The sequence below is a fragment of the Somniosus microcephalus genome, chromosome 1, assembly GCF_052327205.1.
Source record: "Somniosus microcephalus isolate GS21.2 chromosome 1, FLI_Smic_1.0, whole genome shotgun sequence".
Classification (NCBI taxonomy): Eukaryota; Metazoa; Chordata; class Chondrichthyes; order Squaliformes; family Somniosidae; genus Somniosus; species Somniosus microcephalus.
The window spans coordinates 424,348,184-424,370,857 of record NC_140987.1 but is presented as its reverse complement, the minus strand read 5'-3'; the positions used below and the strand labels follow the sequence as shown (position 1 = coordinate 424,370,857).

Here is a 22,674-nt window from a genome sequence, read left to right as displayed (position 1 = left end):
ATGGAGATAGACATTTTCCTAGCAGATAGGGGAATTAGGGGTTACGGGGAGAGGGCAGGGAAGTGGACGTGAGTCTAGATTCAGATCAGCCATGACCCTATTGAATGGCGGAGCAGGCCTGAGGGGCCGTATGGCCTACTCCTGCTCCTATTTCTTATGTTCTTATTCAGCTTAGTTTACCTGTGCTGGCCCCCTGACAGAGCTTTCCACTTAGTCCCATTCCCCAGCCCTATCCTCATACCTTCTAAATTTTTCTCCTCTCTCATTCTCTCCTGAAGGTGGTGACTCCCTCAATTGGAGTGCAGTTCCACAGGCACTGGACACCCTCTGGTGTCTCACCCAAGTGGCCATTTGTGAGCCATGACAGTGAGTGTCAGCAGACTATCTAACTGCACAAGACATCACAGTGAGCCTGGCACTGTCCCGACCTAGCAACTGCACATGCAATTCCTGTAAGGGTTGCAAATAGGAGTGGCAATCCTAGATCATTTTTCCTGCCCTGAGCAGGGACTGCTGACAATTTTAATGCCTCTACTGATGTCCTAGCTGAGATCAGCTGACACAGCAAAGGTCAGAGATCAGCTGTGGGTTGCACTGCTTCACTCTCCACATATCAGGAACAAATTACTTTTTTAAAAACTCTGGCATATATTGAATTCCCTAAGACATTTTGTTTTAGCCCTGTAATATACACTGACCTTTCTTGATTTTTATCCTTCAAATTTCTAATTATTCCTTACCTATGTACTCATCGTCATTCTCCAACTAAGAGGCAGATGACAGCGAATCTGTTCCTATCACCTTCACCAAAGCCATTTTTGAGCTAGGTGCTACAATGTGTGGCATGTTTTAATTCCCTCTTCACATTTTCACCTCCTCCCTGCAGTGCAGTGTCTGGCCTTTGCTGTGCACCATTCCCTCAAATAGCTCATCAAATTGGGAAGTCACAATGTAGGACGAATTGTAAAAGATCACGTGGCACTTTTTCAAAGAGCAGGGAAATCTCCTGGCCAACATTCATCCCTCAACCAACACCACTGAAACAGATTAACTGTTCATTCATCTCATTGATGTTTGTGGGACCTTGCTGTCTGCAAATTGGCTGTTTTTTGCATTCACCTCCAAAACAACAGTGAGCCCTGTGGGTAGCGGAGCGAGCCCAGGGGCCGTGTAGCCTGATCCTGCTCCTATTTCGTGTGTCTAATTCTGTTAGATTCAGGAGATGGTTCTGTGATAGTAGATTGGCGGTTAGGATCAGATCAGCCATGATCTTATTGAATGGCAGAGCAGGCTCGAGGGGCCGATTGGCCTACTCCTGCTCCTATTTCTTATGTTCTTATTTTCTTATGACTACACTTCAAAAGAAATTTATTGTCCATGAGGATGTGAAAAGTGCTATATAAATGCAAGTCTTTTTCTCTTACACGTTGTGGCATAGAACAGCAGTACATCCAATCTCTATTCTGTAAATGTATTGGTTAATTATTATGTTTGTAAAGAAGCATTAGAATTAACTTACTGCAATGAGCTGGTAAGAGTTATTCATCATGGCAATCAACATGTTGAGCAAGACAACCAAGGAGATGACATTGTAAGTTCCAAACATGGTGGCTCCAACAAACTCGGTGAACTCATGTCGAGCCTTCACATTGGTGACGTACAAATTCAACAGACCAAATACTGACCAGAATAGGGATTGTAGCGTCTCAAACATTCTGCAAAAGAGACCGGTATGTGACAATGTTATCAATTCTAACACTATACAGAGAAATGGCAGCATCAGCTGACAGTGTGAACCAAGGACCAAATTCCTGGTAAGTGGTCTAACATATAAAACTCAGGAGTGACCTCTAGCCTGTGATTCACTGCTGGGTGTCAAAATGCCAAAGCATTTCACACACTCAATTACTTTTTCTTTGGAGAACCACGAAAAGTTAAGGCACATCGTTTGGTTAGATTACTGAGGACTTTACTCTGCATCTGACTGATGACCTGTGCTAGATACTGACTCTGGGTACAAAAAATGGAAATGTGCCTGGTCTCTGGAGTTTACATTCCTCACCCCTGAGAATAAGATTAGACTTAACACTGACACTGGGAACTAATAATGTATTTTTAAAATCCCATTTCCAAAGTATTAGCATAAAAAGTAAACAGAAAAACTAAAAAAAAATATAAAATGTAACACTAGTTCTGTGCTGATCTCACTGGGCCATAGAGTTGTGATAGCCTCACGTGAATCACCTGGGAAATCGGGCAGTTCATGGGAGGATATCACAACTCTCTACAACAGTGTCAATTAAGATTGTTGTCACATTATTTGCTAAAGGTTGTTACAAAGCTGCGTTCTACATTACATGATATATAACTGATGATATGTGTTGAATTACATATATAGCTTGGGCACTTCCCAAATATGCATGCTGCAGTGTATCCCAGAAGAGCTCTCCTTTGGTCTGCAATAGGGGAAAAAAACTTGTATCACTGCAGATCTTGTTGCTAGATCCAACAAACCATAATAAAATTATTAAAACCTTCAACCTACATTAACAGCAATTCTTTTGCTATAAAATAACATCGCAGAACTTCTACATCAAAGAAACACATTATTGTCATGTTTTGGGGGGGGGGGGTGGGATTAATCTGATTTCAACCCCTGCTGTGTCCCATTTCTCATACATATGATTTCTCATTGCCCTTACAAATTCTTTCCCAATTCATCTATTACAGCAGCACTTCATTGCTGAAGGAATAATTCTCCTTGGTCCTGCTTCCAGGTTAAAGAGTGCGGGTCGCAGTTATTGGTAAAGTGTGGAAATAGATCATAACTGAAACCTCGCACTGCTAACCACCAGCAGTTAAGGGTCAGCAATTTGTCAAAAGATGTGAGATTTCCAATAAAAAAAAATACTTAACAGTGAGTCAGACACTCGGCTTTAACCCATGAATTCAAATCCAGACCAGAAGATTGGATGGAAGTGTCCTTATGTGAAATGAATCTGGGCAGCCTCGACCAATTTCCCACTGTTGATCAGCTCACAGCACCGAACCGCCTCTAATCTGGCATTAGTTATCACTAAACTGGCAATCAGATATGGAAGGTAATTTGGCCCATTTAGCTTATCCTTTGAATCTAACAGAGAGGTCACAAGGTTGCTGATGTGAGAAAGGGAAGAATGTCAAATTGTTGCAGTAAGGGCTGCTCTTTTAAAGGTTGGAACGGAGGCATATTGGTAATTTTGCATCTAACCGTGCTCTACCTGACCTGGAGTGTTTAATGCCGAGGTGCCTGAAATGAGCAGTTCTATTGGCCCAGAAATTCGAGTCTCCATGGGTGAGTACGCACAGGGTACTCACGCGTGGACCCGATGGAAGTGCCGGTTTCTTGCATGCACTGCGCATGCGCGGGAAACCGGCACTTCCGTTCCTCTGAACGAAGGGGTTCAGAGGTCGATCGCATGCGCGCGGGAGTCTGCGCGTGTGCTTTGAACTTACGTTTTTTTTACAGGTTTTTCCGTGAGGGTAAGTCTTTAGATTTTAGAAATGTAAAAACCAGGCGTAAGGCCTGCATTTTAAAAGGTAAGTGGTCAATTAATTAAAATTAAAACATTTTTTCCACAGGTTTATTATTTTTAAATACTTTAAAGCAAGGTAAGTTTATTTTTAGCCCCGTTTTTTTATAAAATTATTTTTTTCAAAAATTTAAATTATTGTTTAAAATAGTTATTTAATGTAATTTATAGTTTATTTAAAAAGTGTGATTTAAAAAATTTTTTATTTGAAGGTTTACTGTTATTTTGGGGGCCGTATATTCATAAGTTTAGACAGGTCTTCCTGTCAAACTTATGAATGGGCTTTTCCCTCCTCTGATTGGCTGCCCATGGCTCACGTGATCCCAGGGGACGCATCGCACTAACTATGCCCCTGGGACACGCAAGCACAGCGCGCCGGGAGTTGGAGCAGGCCCCGGAGCGGAATTCCACGGGAGCCCAGAGCTCAACTGTCGGCGCGCAAGGTAAGTGCAGGTCGGGGGCTTGCACCCGCGGGAAGCCCCCGACCCGAATTTCTGGGCCAATATCTCTCACCTTAATGAAAACAACATTTACAGGAAAGAAACATAATATTTATTTAAATAATTAGATTTATTAATTTCTCCATTTGTAAGACAAGTGAAACATTGAATTTGAAATTTTGCTTGGCTTGTTTACTTTGTAATGTATTCTGATTGATGGGGCAGTTAAAACTCTTCATTCATGTTTATCAGTGTGTATTTGAGAGAGAACACAAAATCAAGAGCAGCAGAGAGTTCATTTAAAAGAGGAAAATCCTGGAACAATAATAAAATGGGATGGAGGTCTGCATAAATAATGCTGAATTAGGATAATGTACATAGATAAGAGTTGCAGAAATGTTGGTGAAAAAGAAATGCTGCCAATTAGTTGAATATTTTCTTAAGTTTTAGGTTAGAGACTCTCAGTGTAAAAACCACTATCGTGCCCGTTTCTTCAATTTTTGTAAATAAGCCTAGATTGTTTCCTGTTTGCGGAAAGTATTGTAATTCATATTAATTCTGATCAGAAAATGTTGTACCTCTAAACGCGTAACAATCATGGAAAAGATTTAAGGCCTGTATTATTCAATACCTGCAATTTAAGGTTTGCTGAGGAAATGCCTATTTTCTGTGAGTCTGTTTGTCTGATTTTTATAGTGTGACCAATTTGATGGGATCGCTTCAGTGGCAAATCATTTTTTTTCTCACCACACTAACTCCTAGAGTAGCAAGAGGCTCGTGTGGGGGTTCTGTGCTGTTGATTCTATGTAATTCTGTACCTCGGCTCCTTTAGTTCAGTCATATATACACAAGCTCCACAGGAACAACATCAGGAGCACAGTAAAGAAGATAATTTCTTTGATAATTCAATATCAGAGAACTCGCCTGCTGGCTCAGCAAGTTTATCCCGTGAATAGCTGAACCATGAAGAGCAAGAGGATTTCAAATTCAATCCCTCCTGCGTGCTAAGTTAGCTGATCTCAAAAAGTGTCAGCAGGGTGTTAATATTGGCGGCAATGTCCCTGGGTTACGGAGGGGAAAGAAAAAGCCAGGTTTCTCATTCTTAATTGGTATCCAGTGGCCCATGCTGAAAAATACGTGTAAGTAGATGTTACATGAGGACAGCACTGGGCTGTGCTGTGGTTAAATAGCCTGCGAGTGCATGAAGAATGGCCACTTGGGTGAGGTTCTGGAAGGGAGGTACTGGAGGGTTGCTGGCACCCCTGGAATTGGACCCAGTGCCCTCAAGAGAAGGTGAGGAGAAACAAAAAAAACTGGATGGGAACATTCAATAGGATTCTGTGCAGTTTTGGTAACTTTTAACCAGCTTTCATTTTTTTGGAAAAGAGGCTTGTTTTTAAGGGGAAAAAATCCCTTGAAAAATCACCCAAATCACAAAAAGCAGCAAAAACGAATTGGACACATGTAGCTCAAAAGCAATACAGTTCTTCGTTTTCAGCAAGTTAAGCAGTCTAGATCAGTGAAACGTAAACAGTCAGGTCGGTGACTGATTATTCATCCCATTCTTCAGCACTGATTCCACCAGCTTAGAATTGCAAATTTTAGCTGTGAATTGTTAATTGCTGTGCAATTCTGTAAAGGAACAAAAAAAGTCCAATGTCGCACTAAAATTCCCTGCAACTGAAGGCTTAGTTAATGAAGAAGTCAGGACAGCCAAATCCTAATAAACGCACAGCTGCTTTATCCAAAAACAAAATTCTGCTTGAATCAAGAATTTTTATAAATTGCAACAAAAAAAATGGAAATCTCTGTTCCCAGATCTGATTTAATCATTCAAAAATTCAACCCTAACACAACAGAAAGCACTGACCAAAATCTGTATTCTATACAGTCATTAAATTTCTAGTTAGACTGCAATTGTGCTCTCGGTGAAATTTGGCAGTGGGTTGATTGATTATAATTACATTTCTTACTGCATTCTATAAATCCTGACATGACAACTCCATGCATCTGGATCTGCAACGGCAGAAAAAGAAAACCCTTAACATTCCAGTTGCACACTGTCAAAATATACTTAGTTGCTCAGCCTGGTCACGGCCGCATTAATTATTCACTTCAACATACCCAGGTTATGATTGTTTATTTTTACACCTCTACCTGGAGCTGTAACCTTAACCTTAGTGATAGATGGGAATAACAAAAAAAAAACCTAGAGTGGGAGGGACATATCCTAAAGTGGATCAAAAAGGAAGCAGTCAGATATCGGAGGCTAATTATAATCCCAAGCTTTTATACACTCCTCGAAACAAACTAAAATATAATGGCCGGAATTTTCCTCTAAAAAAAATGGGTGGGTTTGGAGCGTGGAGGCAGTTAAATTGTTAAAAATGGGATTCCTGACCTGATCCCGCCTCCAACCTGCCCACTTCCATTTTGACTGGAGGCGGGATGGGGGGCAGGCGACCAACCCGCTCCCAGGGGGCGGAATGCCAATTTAAATATTATAATGAGGCTGGAAGTCTCTTTTTTTACCTCCACTTTGAATTTAACTGCATGTGGATGGGTTTCACACAATTTGTGAAACTCAGCAGTTAAAGCGAAGCAGAGACTGTTGGATCCAGGAGGTAAGTGGCTTTATACCTATCTCCTGGATCCAGGGTCCCTACCTAACCCAGCCCCCACGATCAGAGACCACACCATGAGGCATCTGATCACCTCCCGAGGCCTCTGATCCCCATCATGAGGCCTCCCCACCCCCCCGCCTCCCCACCAATGATGATGAGGCCGGCCCAGATCCTTTCTCCACCCCTGTCGATCCTCCAGCCGACCCTCCCCCCACCCCGCCGAACCTCCGGCTGACCACCCCCCCCCCCCCCCACCCCCGCCAATCCCCAATCCTCCGGCCGACCCCCACCCAGCTGATCCCTGGCCACCCCACCTCCCCAATCCCCAACCGACTCCCCACCCCCACCGTATCCTTCCCCCGGAACCATTTCTGCAGCCCTGCCCACCAGCAGCCAGCCAACCTCGCAATCTGGCAGGCAGGAAACTGAGGCCTCAAATGCAAATCAGGCCCTGCCGTTAAAGTCGGCAGGGCCTGCGGGAAACTCGGCCTCCCGGGTTTCCCGCCCACCTCAGAGGCCCTCCCGCCCTCAACCCGCCTACCTGCAGAAAATTCCGGCCAATGTAAATGTTTCAGTAATTGTATTTCTTTTAATGGCACACGGTAGTCTAGATTTTAAATTGGGACCTTTGATTTAGCGTTGGATAGGCAGTACATAAGTAGGACCTCCCCAAATGTTAGTGTACAGACCCTAGCTGATTTTGGAGAGTCCGTTTATTTAGGTAGGACCTGGCTTTGGGACTTTGCCCGATTGGGACAGTGAATCTTCTGTAAGAATCTCTTAAAGGAAAGCTTATAAGTGGTGATGGGTACATTTAAAGGGATGTAGTCACTTACAAAGTCTGTGATTGCTTCAGTGTATATTTCAGGCTTTGCATAAGTTGTCTGGTAACAATAATGACTTTCAAATCAAGTGACTGGCAAAATATATGCAGGGAGGAAACTGAGCTGGGATGCTAGGATGTGCTGTGTACAGAAGTGCATATTTTACGCCTGTTATAGCTAATTGGAAAATCTAATCTTATGCATCTTAGGCCTAAATGGCCTAAGGTATCAGTCGATAGGATAATTAAATGTTTTAATCATATGTAAATAAATTAACTTTAATATTTACCAGCCTTGGCTGAAAGTGCATGTGAAAAAACACAAATGGAATGTATGGAATTTTGTTATATTATATATACGCTACATCTTATCAAAAAAAAACATAATTCAAAAAAAGTCAAATCTCAGACTACTCACGTGGTAGCAGCTATAGAGATGTAAGTTGCTGGAAATTTGAAATGACTATATTTTTGACTTAGAGTTTTTAAAACAGTAGAATCTGCCTGAACAGATACTATCAACTCTCATGCAGAAACCTCATATAAAATATAACCTTCTGACATTTACATTTTGATGTAAATTGTGCCATTAAAAAAATTAATTAAACTAACATTCATCGAACTGAAACGTTAACTCTGTTTCTCTCTCCACAGATGCTGCCTGACCTGCTGAGTTTGTCCCAGCATGTTTTTTTTAATTGCAGATTTCCAGCATCCACAGCATTTTGCTTTTATTTATATTAAAAGTGATTTGGGTTATTATCACATCTAAGTACATAAGGGATTAAAGTAATATGGTAGCATAGTGGTTATGTTACTGGACTAGTAATCTAGAGGCCTGGACTGATCCCACTACGGCAGCTGGGGAATTTAAATTCAGTTAATTCAATAAATCTTGAATTAAAAAGCTAGTATCAGTAATGATGACTATCGGATTGTCATAAAAGCCCATCTGGTTCCCAATCCCCTTTAGAGAAAGAAATCTGGTCTGGCCTATATGTGACCCACAGCAATGTGGTTGACTCTTAACTGCCCTCTGTGGTTCAAGGAGGCGGCTCAATTAATGCTGGAATAACAACAGAAAACACTGGAAAAACTCAGCAGGCCAGTCCGTGGAGAGAGAAACAGGGTTAACGTTTCAGGTCGAAGACCTTTCGTCAGAACTGGAAAAAAGCAGGAAAAGGAACAGATTTTTAAGCAAGTTTAGGGCTGGGAAATGGGGGAGGGGATGAAAGAACAAAAGGGAAGGTCTGTGATAGGACAGAAGGCAGGAGAGGTTAAGAGACATTAAGAGATATTCAAGGCAAAAGGAGATGGTAATGGGACAGGTTAAGAAACAAAGATGGCTCTAGATGAAGTGTGAATTGCGCTGGCAGAATGAAAGACAGCTGCCGTGTGGGGGGGTTGTAAAGTGCCTAATCGAAAGATGAGGTGCTGTTCCTCGAGCTTATGCTGAGCTTCCGTGGAACAATGCAAGATGGTGAGGTCTGAGTGGGAGTGGAGCGGTGAATTAAAGTGACAGGCGACCGGAAGCTCGGGGTCCCCCTTACATAAGAGATTAGCGTGTAAAATTAAGGCACATGGGATTGGGGGCAAGGTATTGACTTGGATAGAGAACTGGTTGGCAGACAGAAAGCAAAGAGTTGGAATAAACGGCTCTTTTTCCGAGTGGCAGGCAGTGACTAGTGGGGTACCGCAGGGATCGGTGCTAGGACCCCAGCTATTCACAATATATATTAATGATCTAGACGAGGGAACTAGATGTAATATCTCCAAGTTTGCAGACGACACAAAGCTGGAATGTGCTGTGAGGAGGATGCCGAGAAACTCCAGTATGATTTGGACAGGTTGGGTGATTGGGCAGAAGCATGGCAGATGCAATATAACATGGATAAATGTGAGGTTATCCACTTTGGTGTCAAAAACAGGAAGGCAGATTATTATCTAAATGGCAATAGATTGGGAGAAGGGGAAGTGCAACGAGACCTGGGCGTCCTTGTGCACCAGTCACTGAACGTAAGCATGCAGGTGCAGCAGGCGGTTAAGAAGGCAAATGGTATGTTGGCCTTCATAGCAAGAGGGTTTGAGTACAGGAACAAGGATGTCTTGCTGCAGTATAACGGGGCCTTGGTGAGACCACATCTTGAGTATTGTGTGCAGTTTTGGTCGCCTTATCTGAGGAAGGATGTTCTTGCCATGGAAGGAGTGCAGCGAAGATTTACCAGGCTGATACCTGGGATGGCAGGAATGACATACAAGGAGAGATTGGGTCGATTGGGCTTGTACTCGCTGGCCTTTAGAAGAATGAGAGGGGATCTCATCGAAACTTATAAAATTCTAACAGGACTAGACTGGATGCAGGAAGGATGTTCCCGATGGGTGGGGAGTCCAGAACCAGGGGTCACAGTCTAAGGATAAGGGGTAAGCCATTTAGGACAGAGATGAGGAGGAATTTCTTCACCCAGAGAGTGGTGAACCTGTGGAATTCTCTACCAAAGAAGGCAGTAGAGGCCAATTCATTAAATATATTCAAGAAGGAGTTGGATATATTTCTTAAGGCTAAAGGGATCAAGGGATATGGAGAGAAGGCAGGAACAGGGTACTGAATTTGGATGATCAGCCATGATCTCATTGAATGGCGGAGCAGGCTCGAGGGGCCGAATGGTCTACTCCTGCTCCTATCTTCTATGTTACGGACTGAATGGAGGTGTTCCGCAAAGTGGTCACCCAATCTGCGTTTGGTCTCCCCAGTGTAGAGGAGACCACATCGTGAGCAGCGAATACAGTATACTAAATTGCAAGAAGTACAAGGAAATTGCTGTTTCACCTGGAAGGGGTGTTTGGGGCCCTGGACAGTGGGAAGGGGGGAGGTATAAGGGCATGTGTTGCATCTCCTGCGCTTGCACGGGAAGGTGCCAGGGGAAGGGGTGCTGGGGGTGATAGAGGAGTGGACTAGGGTGTCGCGGAGGGAGCGGTCCCTGTGGAATGGTCAAAGGGGAGGTGAGGGGAAGATGCATTTGGTGGTGGGATCACGCTGGAGGTGGCGGAAATGGCAGAGGATGATCCGTTGAATGTGGAGGCTGGTGGGGTGAAAGGTGAGGACAAGGGGAACTCTGTCGTGGTTCCGGGAGGGAGAGGCAGGGGTGAGGGCAGAAGTGCAGGAGGTAGAACGGACACAGTCGAGGGCCGTGTCAACCACAGTAGAGAGGAATCCCCGGTTGTGGAAAAAGGAAGACATGTCGGAAGCACTGGTATGGAAGGTGGCATCGTCGGAGCAGATGCGGCAGAGACGGAGAAACTGGAAGAATGGAATAGAGTCCTTACAGGAGGCGGGGTGGGAGGAAGTGTAGTCCAGGTGGCCTTGCCAGTGATGCCCATATCCCATGAATGAATTTAAAAAAAAACTTAACACTTGGTCATGGTCAAAGCAGGGTTATATTTCATGAAAAAAATTACTCTGTGTTGATTCATATTTTGATGTATAGAAAGAACCTAGTGTTCCTAATTAAATCTGAGGGTGACCAATTGATTTGCTTTCCTTTGGCAAATTTCCTCAATCTCAAAATGCAGCATGGCAATTAAACAATAGTGCATAACTGTAAAATACAATGCCCTTCAATGATTCAGCAAGTATATCCAGTGATTAGCTGAGTAATGCAGACCAGGAACATCCCAGGTATGTCTCTGCGCTGAATCAGCTGACCTCAACTAGTCTGTGCTAGAAGCGCTGTATCAGCCACAGTGTTCTTGGGTTAGGGAGATAAAGTTGACCAGTGCTCCCACTCTTGACTACTATCCAGTGATCCTTGCTAGAATAATGTTTGTGTATGCAGTTGGGTAAGGATCATATCAAACTCACTTTGATGGTCCAGCAGTAATAAAAAAAAATAGCCTACCAATGCTCCATCTCCAGGCTCACTGAATAAAATGGCCACTTGGGTTAAGTACTGGAGAGCAGCTGGCTCCTGTGAAACCAAAGCTCTGTAAGAGTTGCCAGCTTTAAGGAAGGAAGGGCGAATATCAGATGAAAAACTGTGCTCCTCGACTGATGTCATCAGCACTTTCTCACTTTAAAATTAGAAGTCTTTTGTCTAGTGTCAAGTGCTTTAACCTGAAAGTGTAGCCTCAGAGGTGTCACATCTCAAAGTGGCACACATCAATGAGTGCCTGAAATATCCACTTATCTAAGTCAATAATCATATAACCAAAAGACTAATTGGGAATAGATCAAAAATACTCAAAAATATCAATGAGGAATGGACAACCAACTGAAAATCAGTAATCAAATTCTTCATTTTTCTCAAAGCTATGATTCATGAAACAGCAAGTAGCATAAGTCAACCAATCAAATAACTTAAATCATTTCCTCACATTGTTTCCAGACACACTTTTTTTCTTCACACATGTGCATGTATTAATCACAAATATATTTTATAACGTAACACATAAAAATATTCACAATTCTGAAAGAGATCACTAAACCAAGCCATAAAATTGGTCATTTAATTTTAGAGACTGTAAGCAGTCTCCCCCATTTAAACCTGCGCTATTGTCGGGAACCTGAGGCTTGATATTGCACCTTACCCTTGGGTGCTGAGGATTTCTATCTGCTGTGGATAAATTCTATATTGTGGGAGTAGTTTTTACAATGTTTCTATAGAGCTGCAGTAATCAGTGCATCACAACACCTCATTCCACATGACAACCTGATAGAACGGGAGTGGGGAATTATAGCTCCTATGGACAAATTGTATGAGTGGGTGTGAGTGTGTGAGATTGAGAGAGATACATCATAGGACCCTGCTCCAAGGTTTCTCTGGGGTTTCTGTGGATCTCCACCAAACGCTCAGAAAACTCCCACAGAAATTCACCCCTTAGTGCACAGTGCATACCAGCACGTAACTTTACAAATCAGCAGAAAAAGAAAATCACATTTTAAAAACAAGCTGCAGCATGTTGTACAGTTTTGGTCATTAAGTAAAAATTGTGAGGTATTGCTATCATTTGGGATGAGATTTTTTAGCATCAGTGAGGGAAACTAATGTTGATTTTTATGAGGCATTTTGATGCTGATCTAGGACATTGTGGCCAGAGTCCCATCAATCACCAAAGCACAAGGCAAGGGAATACACAATGAAGGGTAAGACCCAAGGAAAGACAGAGGATCAGAGGGACCTTGGTGTGCATGTACATAGATCCCTGAAGGCAGCAGAACAGGTGGATAAGGTGGTTAAAAAGGCATATGGGATACTTGCCTTCATTAGCCGAGGCATAGAATATAAGAGCAGGGAGGCTATGATAGAGCTGTACAAAACGCTGGTAAGGCCACAGCTGGAGTACTGTGTGCAGTTCTGGTTGCCACACTATAGGAAGGATGTGATTGCTTTGGAGAGGGTGCAGAAGAGATTTACCAGGATGTTACCTGGGCTGGAGTGCTTCAGCTATGAAGAAAGACTGGACAGGCTGGGGTTGTTTTCCTTGGAGCAGAGAAGGCTGAGGGGGGACCTGATGGAGGCATACAAAATTATGAGGGGCATAGATAGGGTGGATAGAAAGGAACTTTTCCCTTTAGTAGAGGGGTCAATAACAAGGGGGCATAGATTCAAGGTAAGGGGCAGGAGGTTTAGAGGGGATTTGAGGAAAAACTTTTTCACCCAGAGGGTGGTTGGAATCTGGAACTCACTGCCTGAAAGGGTGGTAGAGGCAGGAATCCTCACAACATTCAAGAAGCATTTGGATGAGCACTTGAAATGCCATAGCATACAAGGCTACGGACCAAATGCTGGAAAATGGGATTAGATTAGACAGGGCTTGATGGCCGGCGCGGATGCGATGGGCCGAAGGGCCTCTTTCTGTGCTGTATAACTCTATGACTCATTGGGAATGACCACCTGTTGAAGTGCAGGTCACTGGGCACTCAACTGTGACAGAAACCTCCCTGGGCAGTGCTACACCAAGGATTGCTTCAGCAAGAACTACAACTCCACTGTGGGAAGTAACAGGGAGAAAAAGTTACTTCTGTGATTATATAAATGTGGGGAAAAAAAGGGAAAGGTCTTGGGAATGCTTTCTCTAGAACATCCAGAGCAAACACTGCAATTGACGATGGGAGGTAGAAGATTAAACAAATATTTATAATGTAAATAATTGGAAGCGGTTTTGTGAAGGAAAGAACAAAGTTATTTTACTGTAAGCAAATTTTGCAAACTGGTAAATAAGCGATGTTACAAATGTAATACTTTTCAGTATCAATAAGCTTTGTAGATTTTTTTAACCTGGTATCAGTTATCACAGATCACAGAAACCCCACAGTGCAGATAGAGGCCATTTCGGCCCATCGAGCCTGCACCGACACATATCCCACCCGATCCCCGTAACCCCTACACCAACACATATCCCACCCTATCCCCGTAACCCCACGTATTTAATCCCCCTAACACTAAGGGTCAATTTATCATAGCCAATCAACCTAATCCGCACATCTTTGGACTGTGGGAGGAAACCGGAGCACCCGGAGGAAACCCACGCAAACACGGGGAGAATGTGCAAACTCAACACAGACAGTCACCCGAGGCTGGATTCGAACCCGGGCCCCTGGCGCTGTGAGGCAACAGTGCTAACCACTATGCCACCGTGCTGCTATAATTATGTTATATATTGCTTCAGTTAATTTGCTGTATTACAGCAATAGGTGAACGACTATCATATTTGGATTGCAACAGGACCATGATAAACATCAGAAACCACACTCGAGTCCCAGACTACTTGTGAGCAGTGCTACAGGAGATTTATTAGTTTAAGCAAAAATGTTCAAAAAAGCAAGTCACCTGAATGGGCAGGAAAAAAGATATAAAAAATAACATTAAAAAATTACAAAGTAGTCTAAAGGCGATTTGATGGTGACATTCACTTTACTTGTTATAAATCTTTAATAAGTGGACTTACGTTGAGAATGCATTGTTTTGCTTCTCACACCGTATTCCCTTGCAATTATTGGGCTCTTCAGAAGTGCTGGTCTCATAGTAAAAGTATAGCTGATTCAGTCCATTTGCAAAAGCGAGCAACACCAAGCAATAAATGAAGAGGAACTTGAGAATATCAAGGAGCATGCGGCCCAGCGAAATCTGTAGTGGTCCCAGGTGAGAGTTCGCAGTGAAAAGTGAGATCAAACGAAGGGAGCTGAAGATATTGGCTATTGCAAACAGGGCTTCTGCAATCAGCGTCGGGTGCCACATCTCCCACTCCTCACGAGGGCGTGAGCCATTGTACTTTAAAACAAAGGAACAAGTTAGGGCTGGAAAATCTATTTAACTGTCTGGCTTAACTTACAGCATTTGATAAGCAATAAGTTGCTCCTGAGACCTGAAGACCACACGAGTTTTGGAAAGTGCAGTCACCTCACACCTTTCTCCCAACTCCCAGCGGAAAACAAGATATTTCATTCCTTTTGAGTTTATCATCAACTTGTATCCATATGGGAGACCAACTTGTACCTCCCAAATCAGCTAAATTGCCTCACACCCAATGTGATTGGCTCTGAAATGGACTTTTCCCAGGGCTTCTGGAATTCCATCCAGGGAACATAAGTCTCCCCTTCATGCAACATAGTTTCATTCAATGTGTTCTCCCCACCAAGATCCCCAATTCTGTCACCCAGCGTGCTTTGTATTTCAGCTAGGAGGATAGGACTCTCTGATCCATGTACAAATCCAAATCTGCTATCACTGTCATTCCAACAGGAAGAGCATTCACAGAGAAATACTAGTCCTGTTAACTTCACTTTCACCCCGAGATCAACTGCGTTTCTACTACCAACTGCTCTACATAGCAGGTCAACAGAGAGGTGATCAAACCCACTGACAGAAGATCAAGTAGCAGCTAAAGCTGGATCAAAACTCATCCTTTTGACGAGGAGCCCAACGCACTTCCACTGAAGCTATCAGGCTGCTTCTGCAAACAGCAGGTATAAAACACAAGCCTACTAAACTCTTGCTGTGCTAGACTAACATAGGTAAAGAAAAAGACCAAAATATGAGAAATAAAGATTATTTTAGCAAAAACCCTGATCAAGTCAATCTTCTTTCATGAATATAAAAAAAACCATTGTTGTGGTACTAGTGAGGTAAAAGAAGCCTGCTCATGTGTCATCAACAAATTGGTAATACTGTACCAACAAGAGATTCTGTCTTTGTGGGATTGGGTTATTCTTTCTGCTAACATTATTTTCTCTCCTTCCCCATATTAATTTTCTTTTTAAAATGAAACGGTTCCCCTTCCTTGGGTCCTCTCACCAAACACTGTTTCTGGGCTGAGATTGACTTGTGTGCAGGCTTCCATCGATCACACTCTTAAGGTGACCATTATGGAGTGCCAAAGAACTACTTGGTGGCTCTCCCTATGATTTTATCTCCTCGACTGTCAGGAATCACACACCCAATCTGCTCATCGTCTTCTTGTGCTGGCATTACTGAGGTCAAAGCCCTATATGTCAAAAATTTGCATTCAGTATCATGCTCTGCCCAATTTCTGCAATCCTAGTCCAGCCTTTTAATTCTGAAGTACCTAACATAATTTGCCAGATGGTTTTAGATATTTAAATGGTCACTAAGGGTGACAATTCCACTAAACTGTGGTACTCCCGAATGCACTGCCTAGTGCTTTTTAAACAATAATCATAGCTTAGAAATTACTGTTGGCAATTAGCACACAGACACTCAGTGCCTTCCTACACCATTCCTCAATGTACTATTTTAACAAAGGCAATAACCCATTTAAAATAAATGATTTAAAACATTTCTTAAAATAGTGGATAAAGAATGTTATACGAATTTGTTAAGCATCTGTCCAATAATATCAGCAACATCAATGTCTAGGCTTGTGTATATATACACATCACATATATATATTATATATATGTATGTATGTGTGTGTGAATGATTAGACCTGTTAAAAGCAGATAGATTATTAATGTAATGTTTTACACTTTGTCCCCAATATTGAGGTTTAAGTACACTCAAAAAAAACACTAATTGTGGTAGAAAGGTTAATAGTTTCAGAAATTACAGTCTTAGTTCCTTTTGTTGAATTTATTCACAATTTAGCTCCATAAAAAAGGTAATGTGGTTAAGTGACCCAACTGTGTTTTATAGCTTGAAATTTGCCCGGCACTCCTTAAACATGGATGTATTCTCCCCATGTATCCTGATGAGAAATACTTCTGCGCAGCAGTACAACCTGCTGTCTGTATAGATAAGCAGCAGCATATTGTACAATTTTTTACCTTACCATTGCAGTTTTTTGTACCTGCACCAACAAACCCTGTGGTAAACATTCAGGCTTTCTTGTGAAAATATAAAAAGAAAAAAAAGAAAGACTTCCATTTCTATAGCATCTTTCACAATCTGGGGATGTCCCAAAGCGCTTTACAGCCAATGAAGTATTTTTGAAGTCTAGTTAGTCACTGTTGTAATGTAGGAAACGCGGCAGCCAATTTGCTCACAGAAAGGTCCCAGAAACAGCAATGAGATAATGACCAGATAATCTGTTTTAGTGATGTTGGTTGAGGGATAAATATTGGCCAGGATACCAGGGATAACTCCCCTGCTCGTCTTCAAAACAGTGCCAAGGGATCTTTTGCATCCACCTGAGAAGGCAGACAGGGCCTCGGTTTAACATCTCATCCGATATAGGTCCAGGTGGGTGTATCACACTGGGACTCCAATGTACATCACCACAGAATGGTAGGGATAGTCTTCCTCCTGCAATTTCCAACATCGAGCTTAGTTGCTGCAAGGTGGGGAGGCACCAAATAGAGACCAGTCACTTTTACCAGGGAAACTGGAGGCTATCCTTGTAGCTGAGATCGAGCAAGTTGACTGATGCCTTGCCCAAAGAGACTTAGGGGGGGATTTTAACTCAGGTGTGGGATGGTGTCGTGTTATCCGAATTTCGTGTTTTCCACACGAATCTAAATGGATGTGGGAGATTGACGCAATTTTAACTGAATTGGCCAACTGATTTCCAACGTGTGGGAAGCCTTTGCAAATGGGTTTTTCATGACTGAAAGTCCCCTCCGATGACGTCATCATTGCTGCTGCATTTAAGGTCCACAGCAAGCCCTGCTTCTTCTGCAGACTGCCAAGCTTCTTGACTGTGCAGTGTGAGGGAGCTGCAGCAAATATGACAAACGGAAGGGCAAGATCAGCTCCTCGCTTTGACGAGGTGGCATTGCAGGCATTAGTGGATGGGGCTAGGGCCAACAGGGAGGTGCTCTTCCCTTCATCAGGGAGGAATAGACCTCCCACTCAGACCAAGGCAGTGTGGATGCAGGTGGCTGAGGTGGTCAACTCCTTGGGAGTCACCTGCAGAACCTGGATACAGTGCAGGAAAAGATTTCATGACCTCCAGCGCACTGGAAAAGTGAGTATGAATTTCCCATCAGCCTCAATCTGATCCCCATTGCCTTTCCTCACCAGCACTCAGCTTTAGCAATCTCTTCCTCTACATCCCACTTGACACTGACATCCATGCACCCTTACCCATTCCCTCTCTCTCTATGCTCACATTCACATAACTATTCGACCATGCAGCCCTCACACTCCCTATCACTCTGATGCTTTGAGCACAACTGACAACACACAGGGAGGGCCCTTGGTCTTGCCACCTCACTCCATCTTTGTCTCCTTCTAACTATCTATGCCAAGGAATCGCTACACTCACTCCTCCATTCTCACTCAACCTCCACTTGTCTCCCTCATTGCAGGAAAAGAGAGCTCACAACAAAAGAAAGCAAGCCAGGACAGGAGGAGGGACAGCCTCAATAGCCCACCTGACCCCCTGGGAGGAGGCTGTCCTGGAAATTATGGGAATAGAGGATGATTTGCGCGTGGGGGACAGACAGACGGGTGTAACACAGCAAGCTGGTGACAGAAAAGTTTCCCATCTCTCTCTTTGACATTGCATGAGTCGCTGATAATGATTGTGAAGCTGTAACAGATGGACTTATGAGCATCTGCAAAAAGCTATGTGCATGTAGCCTTTGCATCACATCTCTGACTCTTTCCTTTACTCCTCCACAGGACCATCACAAGCATCCGTCCCCCCTAGCCAGGAAGAAGAGGCTGAGCAGCCAGACTCCTCAGAGGAAGCTGCAACCTCTGAGGGCGCAGCGTCAGCAGAATTCAGCGCACCCAGCACCAGCGCAGACACTCACACCTCGGTGGGACTTTCGGGACATAGAGTAGTGTTGTCACCTGGTGTATCACAGCTCACAAGTGAGCATCAGCAGATTCTGGAGACAGGGACAGCAGTGGAGAGTCCTAGTCGGAGGGCGCAGGACTCTGCCAGCTCGGCTCAGCAGCATGTCGACCCTCTGCCTCTGGGTCCATCCATAAGATCAGAGGTGAGGAACTCGAGGCACAAATGCAGGAGTCTCTGGCAAGTTTTGTCTCTAGGGTCGCTGCAAGTGTGGAGCGAATGGAGGAGTCCATAGTGAACATGAGCAGAGCCTTTGTGGAGTCATTGGCGCATGAACGCATCACCACGGAAAGGATGGCTACCTCCGTGGAAAGGATTGCTACCGTAGAGGAGAGGATGGCTACGGTAGAGGAGAGGATGGCTACGGTAGAGTAGAGGATGGCTACGGCCATGGAGGAGCTTAGTCGCCAGGGTATGGAAAACATGGTCATTGTTCAGAATAGAATGACATCTCTTGAGGAGCAATGGGCATCTATTGAACAGAGAAACCAGACCTTCATGGAAGTCCTTCTGAGTAGGACCGCCATTGCAGATACGGGTCCCCATGATGTGCAGCAAGGTGCTCTCCAGCCACTTCCAGGTGCTGGCCCTTTCTGGCCTGTGCAGCTTCAGGTGGGTGAGCAGCAGCTTGGCGCTCCTGCTGCTGCTGTTGTTCCTGGTTCTGCTGCTGTTCCTGGTTCTGCTGCTGCGGCTGATGCTTGAGCTCCTCTAATGCCCAGATGGGAAGGAAATAAATGGCTCCCATGCTTCAGGTATATGCCTCCATTGAGGAAGCGCTGAGTGAAGGTGGCGAGAGGGGTTTCCCAGGAGGTCACACTGGAAATGGGTGTGAGGCTCCAACCTTCCACAGGTGTGGTTAAGCCTTCTAAAAGCTCCCCCAGACCTGAGGCCACTAAGTCCTGCCACCTGCAAATGATGGCTGATCAAATTTCCTCTTTAATGGTTGACCTGCAGTTGATAGTCAGCAATCCAATAGTGCTCCCGCCAGGTTTCACATTCGTGCTTCCCACCAGGTGTGTTTTACGTGGGAAAAGGGTTAAATTTGCAAGGGCCTGTTAAAATAGGATTATAGAGGCCATTTAGTGGTTATTAAGGGCCTTAAAGACCAATCCCACCTGTTGGATGCAGGATGGAGTCGGGACCATCAGACACGCTTGAGTTAAAATTGCTCGGAGTCGGGAACCAGGCCGGGGCGGGGGGGGGGGGTGGGTGTGGTGGGGTGGGTGGGGGAGGTCCTGCCCACCAGCTTTTGCGGTTTTAATCCCCCGCACGCCTCCAAGCCCGACTCCACGGCTCAATGAAAATTGAGCCCTTAGAGATGGAAAAATGAGCAAGAAATTAACTTACAACAAAATCTAAGCATGTGAACACCTTTGTATATGGAAAATGTACTGAAAGTTCATAAACAAAGCTAATGATAAAAGTATGCTGATCAACAGTAATTCAAGGGGAATGCCCACACTTACAAGTAGCAAAGATAAAAATGTGGGTAAATAGCCACTGTACTTCCTAGCATGTGGCTTAAGAGAAGCAATAGAAGAGGCCTGCTCTCTCAATCTGGGATTGGTTATGGTAAGTATAGTAAAATAAAAAACAATAAAGGTGAAAGAAGAATCTGACTGGAAAAACTACTTGATGTAATCACTTGACACAAGGTGGATGTCCCCCTGCCCCCCGCTTCCTTGTTGCAACATAACTGGTGCTGTGTAAAACAAGGACATTACTGATGACAGGTCACCATGCCCACTGTATAAAAATGCCCAAGAATATATGAAAAAAGAAAAGCCATTTAGCCCTCTGAGGCTGTTCCTCTCAAATTGACCAAATACAATTTGTACCATCAATGTGTTTTTCTAACTCTTTAGTTGCGAGGAAGTAATGCCTCCAAAATAACACTGAAATTGCTTGCTTATAGCTACAGCAGCCAAGCACAAAAAACCCTAACACTGTTCAACCAAGAATAGCCAATTAATGAAGGACAGGCATTCCCCAAGGCTGCTCTTGTTCACTGATTAACCCTCATTTAATGCAGAATTCACGTGGGCTAATTTAGCATATTGGAATCAAAACAGTATAGAACAAAACCCAGTTAACCCAACATGTTTAAATGCGGTGAAATTGCTTCCATCATTACCACCACCAATATCTCACCCTACTGTTATACATACAACTCAAAATGCTTCCTCCAGACGCAACCCAAGTTTGGATGGACACAATTTATAGTTGTACTATGGATGTTTTTTTAAAGATCAAATGGACATTGTACCAAAAATTCACACAGCCATTATTATACTTTACCGGAATTCCTGTGACAAAACATGTGCTGACAACTCACCTTCACATAGGCAACAATCTTCAGTGAGATGGTGGCTAAATACAAGGAGTTCATTGCAAAGTCCATCAGGTTCCACCAGTCATGTACATATTCAGTAAACCCGCCATCCCACATTTCTTTGATTTCAGCCCATATAAAACCTGGGAAAAGAGATATCTTTTTATTATATCTATATATCTGGCACGTTTCATTCAGAGCTGATTTTCTTTTGAATTCAGTATTATTGTCTCCAATTATTGCCTTTTTTTCCCCATTTTCTACTTTTTTAAACTGTTCATGTTTTATTTTTGAAAACTTGTTTTCATTCTGTTCAGTCTGTAAAATAGTCAATCACAAATGTATTTCTAATAAAGCATTTTAAATGTATCCATGATATGTCCAAGGAGAGGGCATATAAATTGGCCAGAAAAAGCAATAATCCTGAGGATTGGGAGCAGTTTAGGATTCAACAAAGGAGGACAAAGGGATTAATTAAGAAAGGGAAAATAGAATATGAGAGTAAGCTTGCAGAGAACATAAAAACTGACTGTAAAAGCTTTTATAGATATGTGAAGAGAAAAAGATTGGTGAAGTCAAGCGTAGGTCCCTTGCAGTCAGAATCGGGGGAATTTATAATGGGGAACAAAGAAATGTCAGACCAACTAAATACATATTTTGGTTCTGTCTTCACAAAGGAGGACACAAATAACCTCCCAGAGATGCCAGGGAACATAGGATCTGATGAAAGGGTGGAACTGAAAGAAATCAGTATTTGTAGGGAAATGGTGTTAGGAAAATTGATGGGACTGAAGGCCGATAAATCCCCAGGGCCTGATAATCTACATCCCAGGGTACTTAAGGAAGTGGCCCTAGAAATAGTAGATGCATTGCTGGTCATCTTCCAGAACTCGATAGACTCTGGAACGGTACCCATGGATTGGCGGGTAGCTAATGTTACCCCACTATTCAAAAAAGGTGGTAGAGAAAAGGCGGGGAATTATAGACCGGTAAGCTTGACATCGGTAGTGGGGAAAATGCTGGAGTCCATTATAAAAGATGTAATAGCAGAGCACTTGGAAAGCAGTGACTGGATCGGACAAAGTCAACATGGATTTACAAAAGGTAAATCATGCTTGACTAATCTACTGGAATTTTTTGAGGATGTAACTGGTAAAATAGATAAGGGAGAACCAGTGGATGTGGTGTATTTGGACTTTCAGAAGGCTTTCGATAAGGTCCCGCATAAGAGATTATCGTGCAAAATTAAGGCACATGGGATTGGGGGCAAGGTATTGACTTGGATAGAGAACTGGTTGGCGGACAGAAAGCAAAGAGTTGGAATAAATGGGTCATTTTCCGAGTGGCAGGCAGTGACTAGTGGGGTACCGCAAGGATCGGTCCTAGGACCCCAGCTGTTCACAATATATATTAATGATCTGGACAAGGGAATTGGATGTAATATCTCCAAATTTGCAGATGACACAAAGCTGGGGGGGAGGGTATGCTGTGAGGAGGATGTCGTGAAACTCCAGCACGATTTGGACAGGTTGGGTGATTGGGCAGAAACATGGCAAATGCAGTATAATGTGGATAAATGTGAGGTTATCCACTTTGGTGGCAAAAATAGGAAGGCAGATTATTATTT

At 43.5% G+C, this 22,674-nt stretch overlaps 1 protein-coding gene across 1 annotated transcript in view; it reads right to left on the bottom strand.

Annotated features, from left to right (window-relative positions):
• Positions 1–22,674, bottom strand: part of LOC147125252 (short transient receptor potential channel 5-like) — a 131,638-nt gene that overhangs the window by 24,722 nt on the left and 84,242 nt on the right. The window contains exons 5-7 of the mRNA XM_085999926.1: positions 21,051–21,190; positions 14,405–14,727; positions 1,520–1,715 (exon numbers count right to left, since the gene is read on the bottom strand). Coding sequence (XP_085856052.1) covers positions 1,520–1,715; positions 14,405–14,727; positions 21,051–21,190 — 659 coding nt within the window. The remainder of the gene's footprint in view (positions 1–1,519; positions 1,716–14,404; positions 14,728–21,050; positions 21,191–22,674) is intronic.